At 52.6% G+C, this 18195-nt stretch overlaps 1 protein-coding gene across 1 annotated transcript in view; it reads right to left on the bottom strand.

Annotated features, from left to right (window-relative positions):
- Positions 1-1729: 1729 nt before the first annotated feature.
- The window catches only part of LOC135891978 (bromodomain-containing protein 4-like), a gene marked incomplete at its 5' end in the record, with an annotated part of 84241 nt that continues 67775 nt past the window's right edge, over positions 1730-18195 (bottom strand). Inside the window, 3 exons of the mRNA XM_065419659.1 lie at positions 1730-2671; positions 3095-3302; positions 4495-4706. Of these exons, the coding sequence (XP_065275731.1) occupies positions 2603-2671; positions 3095-3302; positions 4495-4706 (489 nt within the window). The remainder of the gene's footprint in view (positions 2672-3094; positions 3303-4494; positions 4707-18195) is intronic.

Below are 18195 nucleotides of genomic sequence, written 5' to 3'. Positions count from 1 at the left end.
CAGATCCTCACCTGATGCAGTTAATAAGCTCCCTATGATAATTAGATAGAATCAAGAACTATTCCTCATGCCATCACCAGACAAATCCTGCACTCTGCTTCTCTGGTCTTGCCTGTGACTATGGATAGCACAGTGGGGAGGCCAGAGATTAAGAGCTACAGAGATGAGGGACTTGAATGTCCTGACCATTCTCTTGCTCAGTACAAGTTTCGATCGGGAGGAGCCTGTCAGGTTTGACTGAGTGTTGTTTCATTAGAGTGGGGGGTAGGGGATGGACTTGGGCAGGTTTATGGGATGGATTTCTAGACTTTCTTGCAGCCTCCCCACTACCCCAGCCTCAGCTGGCTCACACATCACTAGGTCGATCATGTTAGCTAAGAGAAACTTAACAGGCTGATTTCTTTTAAACTTATTCCCCTCCCCACTGGCAGCAGAGAGCTCTAAGGGATGACAAGAAAGTAGCTTAGAAAACACTGAAGTCAGCTTATGGCAGACAGTCAAACCCTACAACCTGAGGCTGCTATTTCAACGCTTGCTTGGTCACTGAGACAATACCAAAGTGGAGTTTATCCATACTAGTGCCGACTAATCTGTCCCCTGTCCTGACTGGATCTTCCCAGGGATAGCTGCACCCAGTTCTCACACTGAACTAGGTCTGGAATGTGAAGAGAAGGCCCTCCCACCCCGTCATCCAACCCCCACATTCAAACCTCAGAAAGCAAGTATCAATGGAAGCCATCAGCTCTCAAAATGAATAGCTTGGCCAAGGCTTGGAGAATCCCAGCTCTTGCTCAGTGGGACAAACGTCACCTCTGGAGTTAGGCAGGCTCTTGTGCTTGCTTTACATAGTGTCAGCTACGTCTGCATCACAATCTCAGAAACTGGGAAGGGACTGCGCTGGTTGTCTGAGACGCTGTGGGTGTCAGTGCTTGGGGTCCTGATGCGCCCTCTGGGTGAGAGAGGGGGGCCAACAGCAGGATGAAGCCTTCACACAAGTTCAGCCTCACTACACCTTGTCCAGGATTGTGTTGCTTTAGCATGGCAGCTCTCCTAGCCCTCGTTTAGGAGGGAAAATGCACACTGGCTACCTAGGACAAGCTTCCCCCCAGGATGGGGACAGGAGCGTGAGAACTCCTTCCTTTCCCCTAGAGCACAGTCAGGAGATAGGGACAACCTTTCCTCAACAATCCTCACCCCTTTAAACAACTTAATCACAAATAGGATTCAAAGAAATGTCAGTACGACACCATCTTTTAAAAAAAAAGAGATGAGTTTATTCCATGATCAGTACAGACCAAATGCATATTCACTGTATTTAAGTAAAACCAATCAATTACTCCAGCGCTCACCCCATACTGACACACCAGTATTGTACTGTATAGTGGGTATTTATGGCACATAACGTTTTAACAGTTCATAGAATAAAATTAAAAGCGCACACACTGAAGGCGCATGGGAAAGCGCCCGCTGCTAGTGAGTGAGATTTGATAGGTGGTGGAAGGAGCCTTTCCAAAACTGCCGCCTCCACTTGCCCTCCTCTCAGCCACTTCTTTTAGGTATAAAAACTTTTTTTTTTTTAATCATATTTTATGACATTTAAAAAAAACCCAAAATGCAGCTTTCTGGTTTTACAGTTAAAAATATAGACTAAAAGTTTGAAACTGAGCAAAATATAAGCAGTGTTTTTACACCGAGTTTGGTGGCTCACCAAAAGCCTCAAACAAATATATGCCAACTATAGTCACTATACAATACAGCCACAGTCAAACACTAGTGACAGGGTGGTAGCTTCCCCTGGTGTTACTGGTTTCTCCACTCCACTCTATAACAAAGAGACAATTAATACCCAGTCAAGAGCTGAGCAGTAACAAACTGCCTGGAGGAAAAAAACAGACTGAAAGAAACTGACTTTGGTTGGTAGTCTAGCTCCAATTCCCGGACCTCCACACAATGCTAAAACAAAAACCTCACTCAAATGGCCAGTTACACTTGACACCTCCACTGTACTATTCCCTTTTTCACAAGCGAACACTTACAGAGAATGGCTCCCAGCTAAAGGCTTGTGGGAAGTTAAGTTAAAGGCAAAGCCAGTGATGAAAGGACCAGACACAGCTTGTGTATTTTCCCAGCTGGACCCCAGGTCTCCCATTCTTGCCAGGATACTCCCATAGGCAGCCTCTCAGTGAAGAGCATCTCTTGCTGTCATGACACAGCACTGTTTATTCATAGACATTCTGTAACTTAGAACCTTTATGGATAGAAAAGGTGTGAAGAACATGAAGTCCTGGATATACTGTGAATACGTTTGGCATAGAGAATGTCGAGTGATCAGGGCACCCTTCCCAGCAGCTGCATGTCCAATCAAACCTAGTACGTAGTTGGCTTGTCTTGGTCGGTCTTTCTTCAGTGTGTGAGGGGGGGCAAAAGTCAAACTGTAAGGCAGACTCTGCTGATCCTTCGGAGGCCTCGACTGAAAGATCTGCAATGGTCAGACATGCAGAAGGGCTGCAGGAATGCTCCCCCTCCCAGCCGCCATTAACACTATGGAGAGTCAAAGATTCGCCGGGAAATTAAAGAGTCAGGAGAAGAAAACCAGGCGCTATTAGAAAAGATTCTCTTCGAATATTGCCAACAAATCGCTCTGGAAATTCATGTCGATAGTAGCTGCCATCTGAAGGGGGAGAGGAGATAGGAGAATTACAAAGGCTGCAGGATTGATGCTCACAGGAGCACATTGCAGGGATGCTGCACTTGACTCAATGGGTGGCATTAGGGGCCAGGGATTTTGCTGGGCTACCTAAACTTTTTACTGGTATAATCTAGTATTTTTGCCCTATAAAAGTGGACCTAAGTCTCCTGGCACAGTTGTCTGCCAATCTGTTCAAGTTGGGAGTCTTCACTCAGTTCACCAAGGGATCAGCATCCCAGCAAAAGCACTCTGGCCTGCTTGTAACCCCTGGCCGATAAACCCAGCGTGCTCTAGGACTATCAATTAAACTGCAGAGTGATGCTCTGTCACTCAGCTCACTGCCTGAACATCTGCCTCAAATTGCCCCCCATCAGAGTGCCCAATATCTCTCCCCCCCCCACTCACCGCCTCTCTGCGCCTTCGCTCCTGCTCCCGTTTTCTGGCCATCTCTCTCTGCTGATCCAGCATAGACTGAGAGGACTGTGGCTGAGAGCTCTGTGTTTGGAGCGCAGAGGCTGCAGCTGACACCTGCTGCTGCTGCTGCTCCTGGCATCTTCGGACTTCTTCCTGAACTCTGCGAGCTTGCTCCAGGGCATCCTCATCATCACGACTCCTGCCAAGACCCAAAAGTGTCATTAGAATGGTGGGGCGCTTTGTGCAAACCCATAAGGCATAGAAGTTTCTTAAACAGCTCTATGGGGGTACTGCTGGGTCCTTCTTCCACCCATGGGCTGGTTCATCATTGCTGTGATGAAGGACTATTTGAGGAAACACCATTCTAGAGTGGGAAGGGAGGTCTCAGATTTGGCTGTTTCAAACTTGTTCCTAGTGTGACCCGTATCTTAGATTTCAGAGTAGCAGCCATGTTAGTCTGTATCAGCAAAAAGAACAGGAGTACTTGTGGCACCTTAGAGTGTCTCATGGATGCCTCCCCTCTGTGATCCTATAACCTTCCTGTGGGAACTCCAGCAATCACTGACATAGTGAAGTCTCTCAGGAAAGGACTCAATGTATTACATTTTTAATGCCAGGTAGCAACTGGAAACGAGGAAGAGCAGCCAGCACCATGTGTCCAGCCATCTCCCCCAGCAAGTGCTCCCTGGGGATCCCAGTTGGAGAATGGGCAGCTAAGGGGTTTCTCCCTGTGGAGTTTGTTGCATAGTCAAGCCACCCATTTTGCGACACCCACACTGTGGAATGGGAAGTGCTTAGCGCATCAAGAGATTCTTGCTCATGTTGCTTCTTGCTTAACAGTACAGTTAGTCAGCTTGAGAAGGAGGAAACCGCAGCTGTTATCCAGCTGGCACACCCAGATACCTCAGTGGTATGAACTGTGAACAGAGTATGATGTTGGAACTCTACAACTTGCACTGGCTCCTGCGTGGGCAAGGAGCCCACCTCCTCGTGAGCCCACCATGGAAGCGGTGGCTATATTACACACACTGATTATGTTCAGAGTTCCTGCACTGCAGCATGTAAGTGCTGCCACGCGTCTAGGCTAACAGAGCCCAGGTACAACCCAAGGGAGCTAGAGAAAAGGTGGCCTGGACAACAGGGCCATGTCTGGTATACCCCTCAAAAGGGCAGTGGAGACAGCTTTACCCTCACTGTCTTCTGGTTGATCATGCTGAAAAACCTGTCTTTCCCCAAAGAATCAGCAGTGGCTCCAAGGCACCAAGCTGACAAGTGAAGCAAAAAGCAGAAGTGACTGTCCCCAATGGGGACATAACCCCATTCACAGCACCTCGGTACCCTGGGGAGACAAGCTTTAGGAGCAATGAAATACAGATGTGCAGGCCTCTCACCTCATCCTTTCCTGCTCCCGCCTCAGCCGCTCCTTCTCCTTTTCCACCTGTTCTGCCTGAGCTTTGAGTGCCTTCTCCCGCTCCTCCTTCTCCCGCGCTGCCCTCTTGAAATGCTCAAAGCTATCGCTGGAGGACTTTGCTGTGGAGGATGGAGTCGTGAGGGGTTTCTGGACCAAGCTTGCCCACGAGCCCATGTTCTTTATTTTCAGATCCTGTGAAGTCAAGAAGGCAGCATTAGTGTTGAACTGGGCCATAGCTAGCAGACAAAGCCTCCCAGCTAATGTTAACAGCACACAGAAGCATGATGAGTCTGGCATGAACCTTAGTGCTAGGCATTATGGTTAAGTTCAGAGAGTCACAGTAAGAGGCCACAGAACTCCCCCAAAATCATTTGCTGAAGGGAACCTTCAGCACTTGTGACCTGTTTCAATACAGCACAGACTGATAGTTACTGAAAGAGGAGGTTACTTACCTATAACTGGAGGTTCTTCGAGATGTGTGGTCCATATTTGTATTCCACTGAGGGGTTACGCACGCGAACCATGCGCCTGCAATCAGAGCTTTTGAAAGTAGTGTGCATTGGTCCATGCATGCGCCCTGGTTCACCTTGCGCTTCCAGCCGAGGTGACAAAGGGTGAGTCGAACTGGACCGTGTCGCCAGTTCCTTCTCCAACACGAATCAGACAGATGCGTAGCAGAGAGGAAGGAGGGTAGGAAGTGGAATACACATAGGGACCACGCATCTCAAAGAACCTCCAATTACATGCAAGTAACCACCTCTTCTTCGAGTGATGATCCCTACTATTCCACTGGTGGTGATTAACAAGCAGTACCTAAGTCGGAAGAGGGTGCAAGGATGGGGAAGGAATGGTTGTGTGGAGAACTGCCATCCAAAGGAGGCATCTGCCACTGAGTCCTGCACTAAGACAGTGTGCTGCAAAGGTGTGTAAGAACTCCCCGTGGCCACTCTACATTGTCCCTAACTGAAGGGAGTCCATGGTCAAAGCCTGAGCTCTCGTGGAGTTAGCCTGCACCCCTGTGGGGATAGGTAGGCCTGACAGTTGGTAGCAGAGTGAAATGCAACCCGAAATCCATTTAGAGATCCTCTAGGTGGAGATGGCTCGCCCCCTGAGTCTTTCTGCTACTGCAACATATACAGCCTAGGGGAGTTCCTGATTGGTTTTGTTCTCTGCAAGCAACAGGCCAGAGCTGGTCAGACATTGAGGGAATGGAGTTGATGTTCCTCTGCAGATGCGTGTGGTTTCAGGAAGAAAATAGGTAAGTGAATAGATTGATTGATGTGAAACTGGGAGACCACGTTTGGTAAAAAGCTGGGGTGTAGATGTAGGGAAATGATCCTTCTCTAACACTATAAAAGGCGGGTCCTCTATCATAGCTTCAAGTTCACCAACCCTTCTCGCTGAAGTGATAGCAACAAGGAAAGCAACTTTCATGGAAAGGAGGGACAGAGCACGATGGTAACAGTTCAAAGTGTGGTTTCGTTAGCATGGAGAGAACTAGATTCAGGTAACCATTGGGGTGTGATCGTTTGGATGGGAGAGGTTGTGATGAGGCCTTTCCAAAACCTAGTGGTTGTGTAAAGACAGTGCAACCTTCCACTGGACAGTAGAACGCGCTAATCACTGCACCAGGTGGACTCTCAAAGAGTTGAGACAAAACCTGATGACTTCAAGGACAGAACATAATCCAGGATCAGGGGGATCCCCATCAGTTCAGGCAGAAGTACTTTTTGTTAGACCCAAGATGAGAAACGTTTCCATTTGGCTCGGTGACATTGCCTAGTGGAGTCCTTCCTGCTGCTGGAGAGGATGTCTTGCACAGCAGGAGAGCACGTGGAGGCTAAAGCAAATGGCCATCCAAATACCATGTTCTGGGGTGGAGCGCATGTGGATTGGGATGCCTGATCTCGCTGTTGTACTGGGTCAGGAGATCGGGGAAGTTGTGGAGGGGAATTGGTGGGCAGAATGACATGTGGAGGAGATTGGGAAACTGGAATTGCTTGGGCCAACAGGGTGCGATCAGAATGACCATTGCGCTGTCTTGTTAGATCTTGTGCAGTACCTGAGGCAGGAGGGAAGGCGTAGTTGATTTGGTCTGACCAAGGGAGCAGGAGAGCATCACCCGGAGAGTGGTGACCGAGGCCTCCTCTGGAGCAGTATGTGGTACATTTGCTGTTAGTTTGTGATGTGAATAGGTCTCTGGTCAGGGTCCTCCATCAGGTGAAGATGCTGTGTACTACTGAATTGTGTACTACTGAATTGTGAAGTTCCCTCTCGTGGGAATTGCAAAACGTCTGCTGATCGAGTCCGAGACTACATTCTGTGTCCCTGGATGACAGCCTGCAGACAAGAGAATCTGGTGATTGATGAACCAATTGCAGAGATTGTGCATAGAGCGGCCCATCATGTTCCTGTTTGTTGATATAGGAAACGGCAGTAGTGTTGTCTGACATGAGGAGACCATGATGGGAGTGAATAAACAGAAGAAAGGATTGGCATGCCTTTCTTACAGCTCAGAGTTCCAGGATATTTATGTACATCCTGGATTCTCGGGGAGACCATGTGGCCTGTGCTCATCCATGTGGGCTCTTCAGCCTATCGGGGATGCATTGGTGATGATCATCTTGTCTGGTAGGAGGGAAGGAAGGGAACCTGCACGCATATATGACGTGGCTCTGACCACCATCGGAGGGATGACAGCATGAAATCCAGGGAGTGATGATTTGGTGAGTAAACGTACTGGAGCCACGTCTCAAGGCAGCAAAGGTGGAGTTGTGCAAATGGATCACACATGTACACAAAAGCCACGTGGCCCAGGAGGGACAGGCAAGTCCTGGCTGGTACATAATGATTGCTCATGATGTGAGTTATGGCGTCACTAACTGTCTAGAACCTGTCTTTCAGTAAGTAGGCCCGTACTGTGTCCGAACTGATGATAGCTCCTGTGAAGTCCAGAGACTGTGTGGGGTCTAGGATTGGATTTCTCGACATTGATGTGGACTCCAAGGTGTAGCGGGGTGAACACCCGCTCCAGCCCTGAAGGGGTTGGAAAAGCCCTGCAGAGGGCTGGGGCTGTGTAAAGGAGCAAAACCCCGGCTGATTGGGGAAGTGGCTGCAGCTGGGGCCACGCCCCAAACTGAGCCACTCGGCCTTATAAGAAGGCCAGGGTAGCCAGAGCTGAAGAGTCTCCCTCTGACTGCAGAGAGAGACAGGCCTGGCTGCAGGGAGCTCACCCGGGGACCTAGAGTGAGGCAGGGCTGGGGAAAGGCCTTGGGGGCTGGGAAGCTCTAGGCCAGCAACTCCCCAGGCTGCAGGGCCTGGTCCTAGGCCCATATAGGTATTGGGGTTGCAGAGGGGCAACCTGAGGGTGGGTAAAGGCAGACAGTCCAAACCCTTTGTTGCCTGTGATGGTTGGCTGATAGACTGCGGTCTGCTCCAGGGCGCGGGGGCTAGATGGTGACTGGCAGTAGCCATGACTGAGGCGACATTGGGATAGGGGGTGGGGAGACCCAGAGAAAGAGACTGGGGTACTGCCAGGGGGGCAGCACCCAAGCTAAGGGCACTGGGGTCCGGGAGGGATACGGGGGCCAACAACAGGTGGGACACCAGGCCTGCAGAGGGCGATCCGGATGCTGGTGAGCTAATTCCTGAGACGATCAGTAGGAGGCGCCGCAGGGGTGAGTCCACGCCTGATTACACAAGGGATGAAAGGAAGTTGAGCAACATGGAGGTTGCTTCTTGCCTGGATCGTGCAATTAGAAGCCAATCTAATGTCTGACATAGACCGCAAAGATGGAAAAAACTTTGGCGAAGACTCGGAGTGGTGGCTATTCTGAAGGGGAGCACCCTGTACTGGAAATAGTGGGTGCCCACTATGAATCTCAGGAAATGTCTGTGGGACGGATAGATATCAATGTGAAAATAAGCAACTTTCATATCGAGAACCGTAAACCACATGCCCTTTTCTATGGATAGGATAATCGCTGCCAGCATGACCATATAAAACTTGAGCTTGTGAATGTACCAACAGATGTCGGAGATTGAGGATTGGTCTCCACCTGCCTTTCTTCTTGGGTATCAAGAAGTAAGTTGAGTAAAACCCTGTTCCCTGGTATTCTGTGTGTGTGTGTTCTACTGCTCCCTGTTGTAATAAGGAGTTCACCATTTGGGTGAGAATGCTGTTGTGAGGGCGGTCCTGAAGAGGGACAGGGAGGGGGGTCTCGGAGGAGGTAATTCGATGAACTCGATCACATAGCCCTGGTGGATGATGTTCAACACCCATTTGTCTATTATCATCACACTCCAACTGTGGGAAAAGAGTGCTAAATGACCCCCAACGGGGGGGAGTGTGGTTGTGAGGTTGCAGGAATAGTTGTTGGCAGCTCTGGGGCTCGCCTCAGAAATACTTCTTGGTTGGAGGTTGTAGCTGTGATGTTGAAGCATGCAAAGGAGGCCCAGGAGGGGGCGAGATAGCTGAGTCTTTTGATGCTTCCTTGGAGGCCCAGGGGGTCTTTGAAGGCAAAATTGTGGGGACCTATAGCACTGGTGGAATTTGAGCTTGGGGGCAGGAGCATAGATGCCCAGTGAGCGAAGGGTGGCTCTGGAGTCCTTGAGGGAATGCAGCGATTTATCTGTCTTTTGGTTAAAAGGATGGGATTCACCAAAAGCGAGGTCTTCAACAGTGTTCTGTACCTCCCTCGGGAAAGGACAGTTACCTGTTCCGTAACTGGCGTTCGAGATGTGTTGCTCATGTCTATTCCACAGTAGGTGTGCGTGCTCGCCACGTGCACCGGTGCCGAAAGTTTTTCCCTCAGAAGTACCCGTAGGGGGAGCGCTGCTGCGACCCCTGGAGTGGCGCCTCTATAGCGCGCTATAAGGGGAGCCGCGTGCTCCCCCCACCCTCAGTTCCTTCTTGCCGGACCAACTCCAACAGAGGGGAAGGAGGGCGGGATGTGGAATAGACATGAGCAACACATCGCGAAGAATGCCAGTTACGGAACAGGTAACTGTCCTTTCTTCTTCAAGTGCTTGCTCATGTGTATTCCACAGTAGCTGATTGCAAGCTATGTCTGATGGAGGTGGGTAGGAGTTCAGATTCCCTGGCTGAAGCACAGCTCTACCGAAAACAGCGTCATCCCTGGTGTGGGAGACGATCGCATAGTGCGATGTGAACGTGTGTACTGAGGACCAGGTAGCGCCTCTACTGATGTCCTGGATAGGGACACGGGCTACAAAGGCCGCCGCCGAGGCATGAACCCTTGTCGAGTGAGCCCTTATGATAGGTGGTGCGGGAACCCCTGCTAGGTCGTAGCATGTGTGGATGCATGATGTAATCCACCGGGAAAGCCTCTGGATGGAGATCAGTTGACCCCTCATGCGCTCGACTGAAGCAACAAAGCGTTGCGAAGAGCTAGTCTGATCCAGACTCTGTGCACATCGAGCGTATGGAGGCGACGTTCCTCGTTAGAGGCATGAGGTTTGGGGCAGAGGATAGGCAGGAAGATGTCCTGGCCCATGGGAAAAGCGGAGACTACCTTAGGGAGGAATGCCGGGTGTGGGCGGAGCTGAATCTTGTCCTTGTGAAAGACTGTGTAAGGGGGGGTCGCAGGTCAGGGCCCCAAGCTCCGAGACCCGCCAGGCTGACGTGATGGCCCCGAGGAAGGCCACCTTCCATGAAAGGTGAGACCATGAGCATGTGGCCAGGGGTTCGAACGGGGGCCCCATGAGGCGGGATAACACTAAATTTAGATCCCACTGAGGGACAGGGGTTCTAGCATAAGGAAAGGACCGATCTAGCCCTTTGAGGAAACGCCCAGTCATGGCATGGGAGAAAACGGAGCAGCCCTGGACCGGCAGATGGAACGCCGAAATAGCCGCCAGGTGCACCCTGACGGAGGAAGGGGCGAGGCCTTGAGTTCTAAGGTGAAGAAGGTACTCAAGGATAAGTTGGAGCGGGGCAGACATTGGGGAAGTACCCTGCTCGCCCGCCCACCTGGAGAACCTGGACCACTTCGTCAGGTAGGCTCGGCGCGTAGATGGCTTTCTACTTTCGAGGAGGACACGCCTGACCCCTTCCGAACACCTTCTCTCCTCCGCATCTAGCCAATGATCAGCCACGCTGTCAAATGGAGGGTGGCCAGATTGGGGTGGAGGCAGCGGCCCTGGTCGAGTAGGTCCGGGCGGAGCGGCAACGGCCGCGGAGGGGCCACGAGCAAGCCCAGGAGGGTCCTGTACCAATGTTGCTGGGACCCAGCTGGGGCGATCAGGAGGACGCGCGCCTTGTCCGTTTTCACTTTCTCCAGTACCTTGCCAATGAGGGGAAACAGGGGAAAGGCGTAAAGGAGTTGACCCGACCATGACAGGAGAAAGGCATCTGAGATCGCGTTCCTCCCCACGCCCCCTCTGGAACAGAACCTGTGGCAACGGCGGTTCTGTCAATACCGAGAGGATCTTGTCCAGTTTGTCCCAGGCCTGGGAGAACTCTGAGGCCAACCAGAGTTGGAGTAGCCTCATCCGAAGCCTGGCGTGGCGGACTACGTACGTGCACGCCGCCATGTGGCCCAGGAGCTGCAGGCATGCCCTGGCTGTGGTGACGGGGAACTCCGTGACTGAGGCTATAAGTCCCTTCAGGGTCTGGAACCTGTCCAGGGGAAGGGAGGCTGTGGCCTTGGAGGCATCCAGGAGAGTGCCTATGAATTCTATGCGCTGCACCGGAACCAATGTTGACTTGGCCTCGTTTATTAGGAGGCCTAGGTTGGCACACGTAGCCAAGAGCAGGTCCACGTGGTTCTGTACCTAGGACTGAAAGCTGCCCTTGAGCAGCCAGTCGTCGAATAGGGGAATATCTGTACCCCTCGGCGACTGAGGTAGGCCGCCACTACCGCCATACACTTTGTGAATACCCTGGGCACGGTGGACAGGCCAAACGGGAGGACCGTAAATTGGTAGTGGTCCTGTCCCACTAGGAAATGGAGGAAGCGTCTGTGCCCCTCGAATATATGGATATGGAAGTATGCGTCCTGAAGATCCAGGGCCGCATACCAATCGCCAGGGTCCAGAGTGGGTATGATACATGCCAGAGACACGATGCGGAACTGGCATTTTGCCATGAACTGATTGAGGTCTCGCAGATCCAGGATGGGCCTGAGCCCCCCTTTCGCCTTGGGGATCAGGAAGTAACGGGAGTAAAACCCTTTCCTCCGGAACTCCCCCGGAACCTTCTCCACAGCTCCCAAGCTGAGGAGCCGATCCACTTCCTGCTGTAGTGGGGTAAATGCGACGGATCCCCCTTGCCGTCCGAGGGAGGGGGGTGGGAGGGCGTGTAACCCTGGGAAATGGTGTTGCGGACCCATCGGTCCGATGTTATTCGGGACCATTCCATAAGGAATGCACACAAGCGGTTGCTGAAGGCAAACTTTATTGGTAGGAGGGTCCTCTCGGGGGTCACCGGGGTACCCTCCTGCAACCAGTCAAAACCGCCTCTTGCCCTGCTGCTTGCCCCTGGAGGGCCGAAGCTGCGGGGCAGAGCGAGACTGCCTCTGAGGTCGCCTCTTTTGGGTCTTGGATCTCTTGTAGGCGGGCTTGTATCTCGGCTGGGGCGCAGGGACGGAGGCTTGCGTCTTAGGCTTGTCCTGGGGTGGGACGTAGAGCCCAAGGGTTTGAAGGGTAGTACGTGAGTCCTTCATGTCATAGAGCCTCACGTATGTTTGTTCTGCGAAGAGCCTCCGCGGAGAGCCCAGACAGCAGTAGCCACGATGCCCTGCGCATGGACACGGCCGAGGCCATGGACCGAGCAGCCGTGTCAGCTGCACCCGACGCCGCCTGCAGAGCAGCCTTCGCGGCGGCAGCGCCCTCCTCCACCAGTGCCTTAAAATCCTTCCGTTCGCGCTCTGGAAGGGAGGGCTCGGATTTCGGCCGTGACCCCCACAAGTTAAACTCGTATCAACTGAGGAGGGCCTGGTGGTTGGCCACCCGAAGCTGGAAGCTGGCCAACGAATAAAGCTTCCTGCCAAACGAGTCAAGTCTTTTAGCGTCTTTATTTTTGGGTGTGGGTCCTGGTTGACCCCGTCTTTCCCTATGATTTACGGACTCCACCACTAGGGAGTTGGGGGCCGGGTGGGTATAAAGGTATTCGTGCCCTTTCGTGGGCACGAAGTATTTGCGCTCTGCCTTTTTCGATATTGGGACGAGGGAGGCCAGCGTTGGCCAGAGGGCATTGGAGATATTAGTCACCCCTTCGTGCAGCAGGAGGGCCACTCTGCCTGGTACCGAGGATGAGAGCACGTTAAACAGTGAGTCTGAGGGTCCCTCCATCTCCTCAGCTTGGAGTTGGAGACAGGATGCAACTTGCTTTAGTAGCTCCTGATGAGCCCTGAAGTCCTCCTGCGGTGCGGAGGGGGGTGGGGCTGCAATTTTGTCATCTGGTGCAGGGGAGGGGGCCGGTACGGGGCTCTGCACGTCGGCCGGTGCCACGGGATCCACCCCTTGGTTGGACTCCTCGTGCGGTGCGGAGGATCCATGATCCACCGATCTATCCCTCGGGGGTCTGGATAGTGCAGCTGAAGGGGCCTCCGATGCCCCGGCTATTGACTGAGGGCCTTGCTGGGCGTGCACAGGGGCCCAGGGGTCCACTGGCACCACTGGCCTTGCCACAGGGGCCCTTGCCATTGACTGTGGTGCGGCACCAGCGGCACCAGCTAGTCAGGTTGGCCCGGCTGAGTCGTAGGGCGCTGCCTGTAGGCCGAGGTCGGGGTTACCAACGACCTATCGGTGCCGTGGGAGCGGTACGAGCGGTGATACCGAGAGCAACGTCTGCCATGGGACCGGGACTCCGATGTCGACAAACGGTGCCGCCTCGAGCTGCTACTCCTCGAGACGCTTCGACGCCTGGATCTGCGACGACGCGGAGCTGGCGATCCCCGCCAGGAGCCGTGGGCACGGTGCCTCGATGTGAGAGAGCTGGAGCGAGACCGGCGACGACGCCCATGCTGGGAGCGGCTTCGGTAGGTCCTCCGAGAATAGGAGCGTCTACGGCGTCTGCCCGTCCTGCCGATACTCTGTACTCGGCGTGGAGCAGTGCCTGGAACTTCGCTCAGACGGCACCCAACCAGACAACCTGTTGGGCGACGAAAGTGGAGGCTGGAGACTGTCCTGACAGGACACTGAGCGGCGAGCGGGCCCGAGAGCGATCCCCTGACCGGGATTGGCATTGGGTCGGTGTCGACTGTCGAGAGCCCAGCGGCGGCAACTGAGTCGACACAACCGGGCTGCTCCGCTCAACCTGAGTCGGAGCTCTAGAGCCTGGGGGGGAGGGGGGAGCGGAAACTGGGGCTGCCTGACGTGGGTCTAGCCTCACCCCTTGCTCTCTCTCAACGCCTTTGAGAGGACAGGGCCTTTCTCTGCTTCTTGGACGGGGAGCGGTGCCGGCCATCGGAAGGTGCCGGGAGATCGCGGCGCACCGAAGACGAAGTGCCCGGTGCCGATTCTGCTCGGTGCACCAGGGTTGGGGCCAGTGCTGACTCCATGAGAAGGGCCCGAAGTCTAATGTCTCTCTCTTTTTGAGTTCTGGGTTTAAAGGACCTGCAGATTTTACAGCGGTCGCTGATGTGAGATTCGCCCAAGCAGCGGAGACAGTCGGCGTGCGGGTCACTTCTAGGCATCCAACACCTGCAAGTCTCGCACGATCTAAACCCCGGGGCCCGGAGCATGCCCCGGCCCGAACACTAACTAACTAAGCTGAAACTTTATTGAACTAATACACACAGGTACTAACAACGACGAAACGAGCTCTGGGACGAGCTGCAGCAAAGCTGGAGCAAGTAGTTCCGATGCACCGTCACTGGCGGCAAGAAGGAACTGAGGGTGGGGGGAGCACACAGCTCCCCTTATAGTGCGCTATAGAGGTGCCACTCCAGGGGTCGCAGCAGCGCTCCCCCTACGGGTACTGCTGAGGGAAAAACTTCCGGCACCGGTGCACGTGGCGAGCACGCACACCTACTGTGGAATACACATGAGCAAGCACTCGAAGAAGAAACCAAAGGAATGGAGCCAAGACATTCTACGCATAACTATGGCGGTAGCCATGGCCCTGCAAGAGGTATCTGCTGCATCTACCCCCGACTGGAAGGCTATTCTGGCTATCAGCTTCCCTTCCTCAATAAGTGTCTGAAAGTGAGCCCAATCGTGTTGTGGCAGGCTATCAGTAAATTCCTGGAACTTGCTGTAATTCAGGAAGTCGCACTTGACTAGTAATGCCTGAGAGTTCACAATACAGAATTGAAGGCTGGCTAAGGAAAACACCTTGCGTCCCAAAAGGACCAAATGTTTGCCCTCCTTATCATCAGGCGTAGATTGAAGGTGCTGTTGCTTGGCTTGTGCAGTCGTTGCCTGGACAACTAGAGTGTTTGGAGGAGAATGCAAAAAATAAAAAATAAAAGGGGGGGGTCTCAGACCCCTTAGCAAGAACGTAATGCTTTTTGGCCCCTCTGGGGTAGCCATACATGTGGGAGGGGTGTGCCACATGGTCCTGGCAGGCTCTAGAATAGCTTCAGTAATAGGAAGTGCAATTGTGGCTGGTCCCGGGGTCCTAGATTTCTTCCAGCGGAAACTGGAGTTCCCTTGAGAATCTCTGCAACAGTTCCTTGAAATTGCCTGAAGTCATCCAGAGGCGAAGGGGATGCTGCAGTCACTGCTTCACCTGGAGACGAAGAGGGAAAACTTACCAATTCTTGCAGCACCGCGGGGACCAGACGGAGGTGTTCCTCCTCTACCAACAGATCTGAGAGTCTGCTCGAAGGAGCCTTTAAGGAGGAGGCAGGAAAAATGTACCATGGACCAGGCTGGTTCCAGGGGGGGGAAGGGGGGGGAGAGGGTATTGGGACCAGGTCCCCAGTATAGCCAATAGGCCAGATCTGAGGAAGGTTGTGGTGGCCCCCACGGTACCAATGGCTCTGAGGCCGTTGAAATGGTGGATGCTGCCATGGATGTAGCAGTCTCTGTGAAGACACGTAGGGGTGATAGGACATAGCTGGTTCCTCTCCTGGTTCCGATTCTTCAGAGGAGGAGAAGGCAGACTGGTTCAAATGGTGGTACCGTCCGAACCGGCGGAAGGGTGTAGACCATCGGAGCAGATGGTGAGAGGACCTGTAGTGGGGACATATCCTGAGGTGAAGAAATCCTCTCTCTAAAGGTGGAAGGGCTGGCTGGCTGGGGTGACTTTGGGTCCGGCAAGGCGAACATGTCCTGGGGTTCAGGTACAATTCCAGATCTCCCCGGTGTCACAGGCACCCTTTCCCTGGGCTCGTATCAGTGCCGGTGGCATGGACTTTCCCAGAACAGGAGGATTCCATGTCTTGTGGAGGGTTGGTGATGATGGTACTGTTGGACAGGTGCTTGGAAGTACCAGATTCCATTGCTTGTGGGACTTCTTCTCATGCCTATGGGACTTAGTGAGAGTTCCATCCCCATGGCTCGAACTCATGGAAGGAGCGTCCACTTTCTTTGGCTTTGAGGAAGACTTAGTACCATGCGTATGGGTATGCTTCCTTACCTCCCAGTTAGACCCCGCCACAGGGTTTGTGGGGGTGGTTCTGCCGGTACTGGCTTTGGATGTGGTAATGGGAGGTGTGCGTTCCTCGCTGATTCAGGCTGATACACAGGGGGAGTTTCTCTGCCTGGATCCGAGTGAGGCCTCATGGCAAGCTCCATGTGGTGCTTTTGGAAGCGGAGGATCTGGTCTTTTTTGGTGTGGCTGGGAAAGGATTGGCAAATACTGCACCTGGATGTGATGTGAGCTTCCCCCAAGCAGTAGAGACAGTATTGGGTTCATCACTGATGGAGAAGAAGCACGTGCAGGAGGCGCAGAGTTTGAAGCCCAGAATTCTGGGCATAGTCCAGTACCTGCACACGGGTACTGGGTGGTGTGTTGGATGAAGGAAAAAAACAAGCCCCAATCTTATCTTAACTAAATGCTAAAACTGCAATAAAAACTGTAATAAACTACCATAAAACTGGGTAAAACTATGTACAACTATCTTAATTAAAGATGCACCAGAGAGGAGGACATTGAAAGTTCCGACCTGAACCATGCGGCAGTGAGAAGAACTGGAGATGCGGTTGGTCAGCCCCTCCCTTTAACACCTTGGATGAAGCACAAGATGATCCAGGGCGCATGAAAGGACCAACAGACACTACTTTCAAATTCTCCAACTCGGGGCACATGATGCGCATGGCTTAACCCCTCAGTGGAACACAAATAGGGACCATTACTTGAAGAAGGTGATATTACCATCTGAAAGCTGTTCACAGTGGCATGTACGAAATGAGTTGGTAGTCTCATTTTACAGCTCCTGGTTCCCGTATTGTCAAAACCACCACATCTGTGCCTGCCATTTGTGGTCAGAAGTGTAGGGCTGAATGGGTCACAGAGACTGAGCTCCCTTCCCACGCATAGGGAGTCCCCTCTGCATCCCAGCGACACAGGTGGGAGATGCTTGCCCTGCTGTGCCCAGGCTGTTCCTGATCTGCAGATAGAAGCCATCAGTCCTTACAGCTCTCAGCCAGGCCAAACTCTCTTGTACAATCACTTTCACATTCAAAAATTGAGCCCAAACCTACATGAAGCAGTGAGGCTAATGGTGCCCCCCCACCCCCCAGACACTTGCATACTCAGGGGAAGCTGAACTAATTACTATAGGGATTGATCCTTGAAGTGGGACTCCAAGAATATTCCAGCACCCATATAAATATGAGCTAAGATACACTGATGGCAATGTCATTCTTTAGCTCCCAAGCAGCCATTGCACCCGAATAAACTGTATCTCACAGCACTGGTGCACCCAGAGCTCAACGTCTCAAAACACTTCACAAACAACCTTTCCCCCTGCAATGGGCAGGGCAGGTATCATCTCATCATTTTAGAAATGGGGACACAGAGGCTCAAAGGTGAAAGCTGTTGCCCACTGAGCCTCATGTTTGTTTCCCCAGACCCCAAGCTGTGACCAGATGTGCCTAATTAACGGTATTTTAAGTCTTGTTATAGCCAGGTTGGCCCCAGCATATGAGAGGTAATATATTTTATTGGACCAACTTCTGCTGGTGGAAGGTACAAGCTTTCAAGCTTCACAGAGCTCTTCTCCATGTCTGGGGAAGGAAGAAGTCTGATTTCCTTCTCCAGACCTGAAAAGAGCTCTGTGAAGCTTAAATGCTTGTACCTTCCACCAACAGAAGCTGGTTCAATAAAAGCTATTACCTCACCTACCGTGTCTCGGTGTATTTTAGAATAGCTCTGTGCTTACTGGCTCTATGGCACACAGAGTTGCTCTACCCTTGCAAGCGGCCAGGACAGCCCCCTGCTGGTAGTAGGATGCATCCACTGCATCCATTTTCTGCACCCAAAACAAACAGCATATTTCGTTAACTCAGGCAACTGAAATGGTTACCAGTGGTGAGAGGGAAACATGAACACCCTTCCCATATGATGTGAAGAGCAAGGCCCAGGAATGGACCCATGCATATTCCCCAAGTAATCAGACACCAGGCACATCTCCCATGGCCCAGTGCAGGACTGCGCACCAGTGTCTATTTGTTCAGTACAGTTAAAGGACTTTCCACCTTTTCCTTTATGTCTTTAAGTGACCTAGCAGTAGATCACACTGCGAGTGAGCTTTGACTTTTGCTGCTA

This window comes from Emys orbicularis, chromosome 19 (genome assembly GCF_028017835.1).
Source record: "Emys orbicularis isolate rEmyOrb1 chromosome 19, rEmyOrb1.hap1, whole genome shotgun sequence".
Lineage (NCBI taxonomy): Eukaryota > Metazoa > Chordata > Testudines > Emydidae > Emys > Emys orbicularis.
Note: the sequence above shows the minus strand (reverse complement) of the source record. Positions and strands in the feature narration are given on the sequence as shown.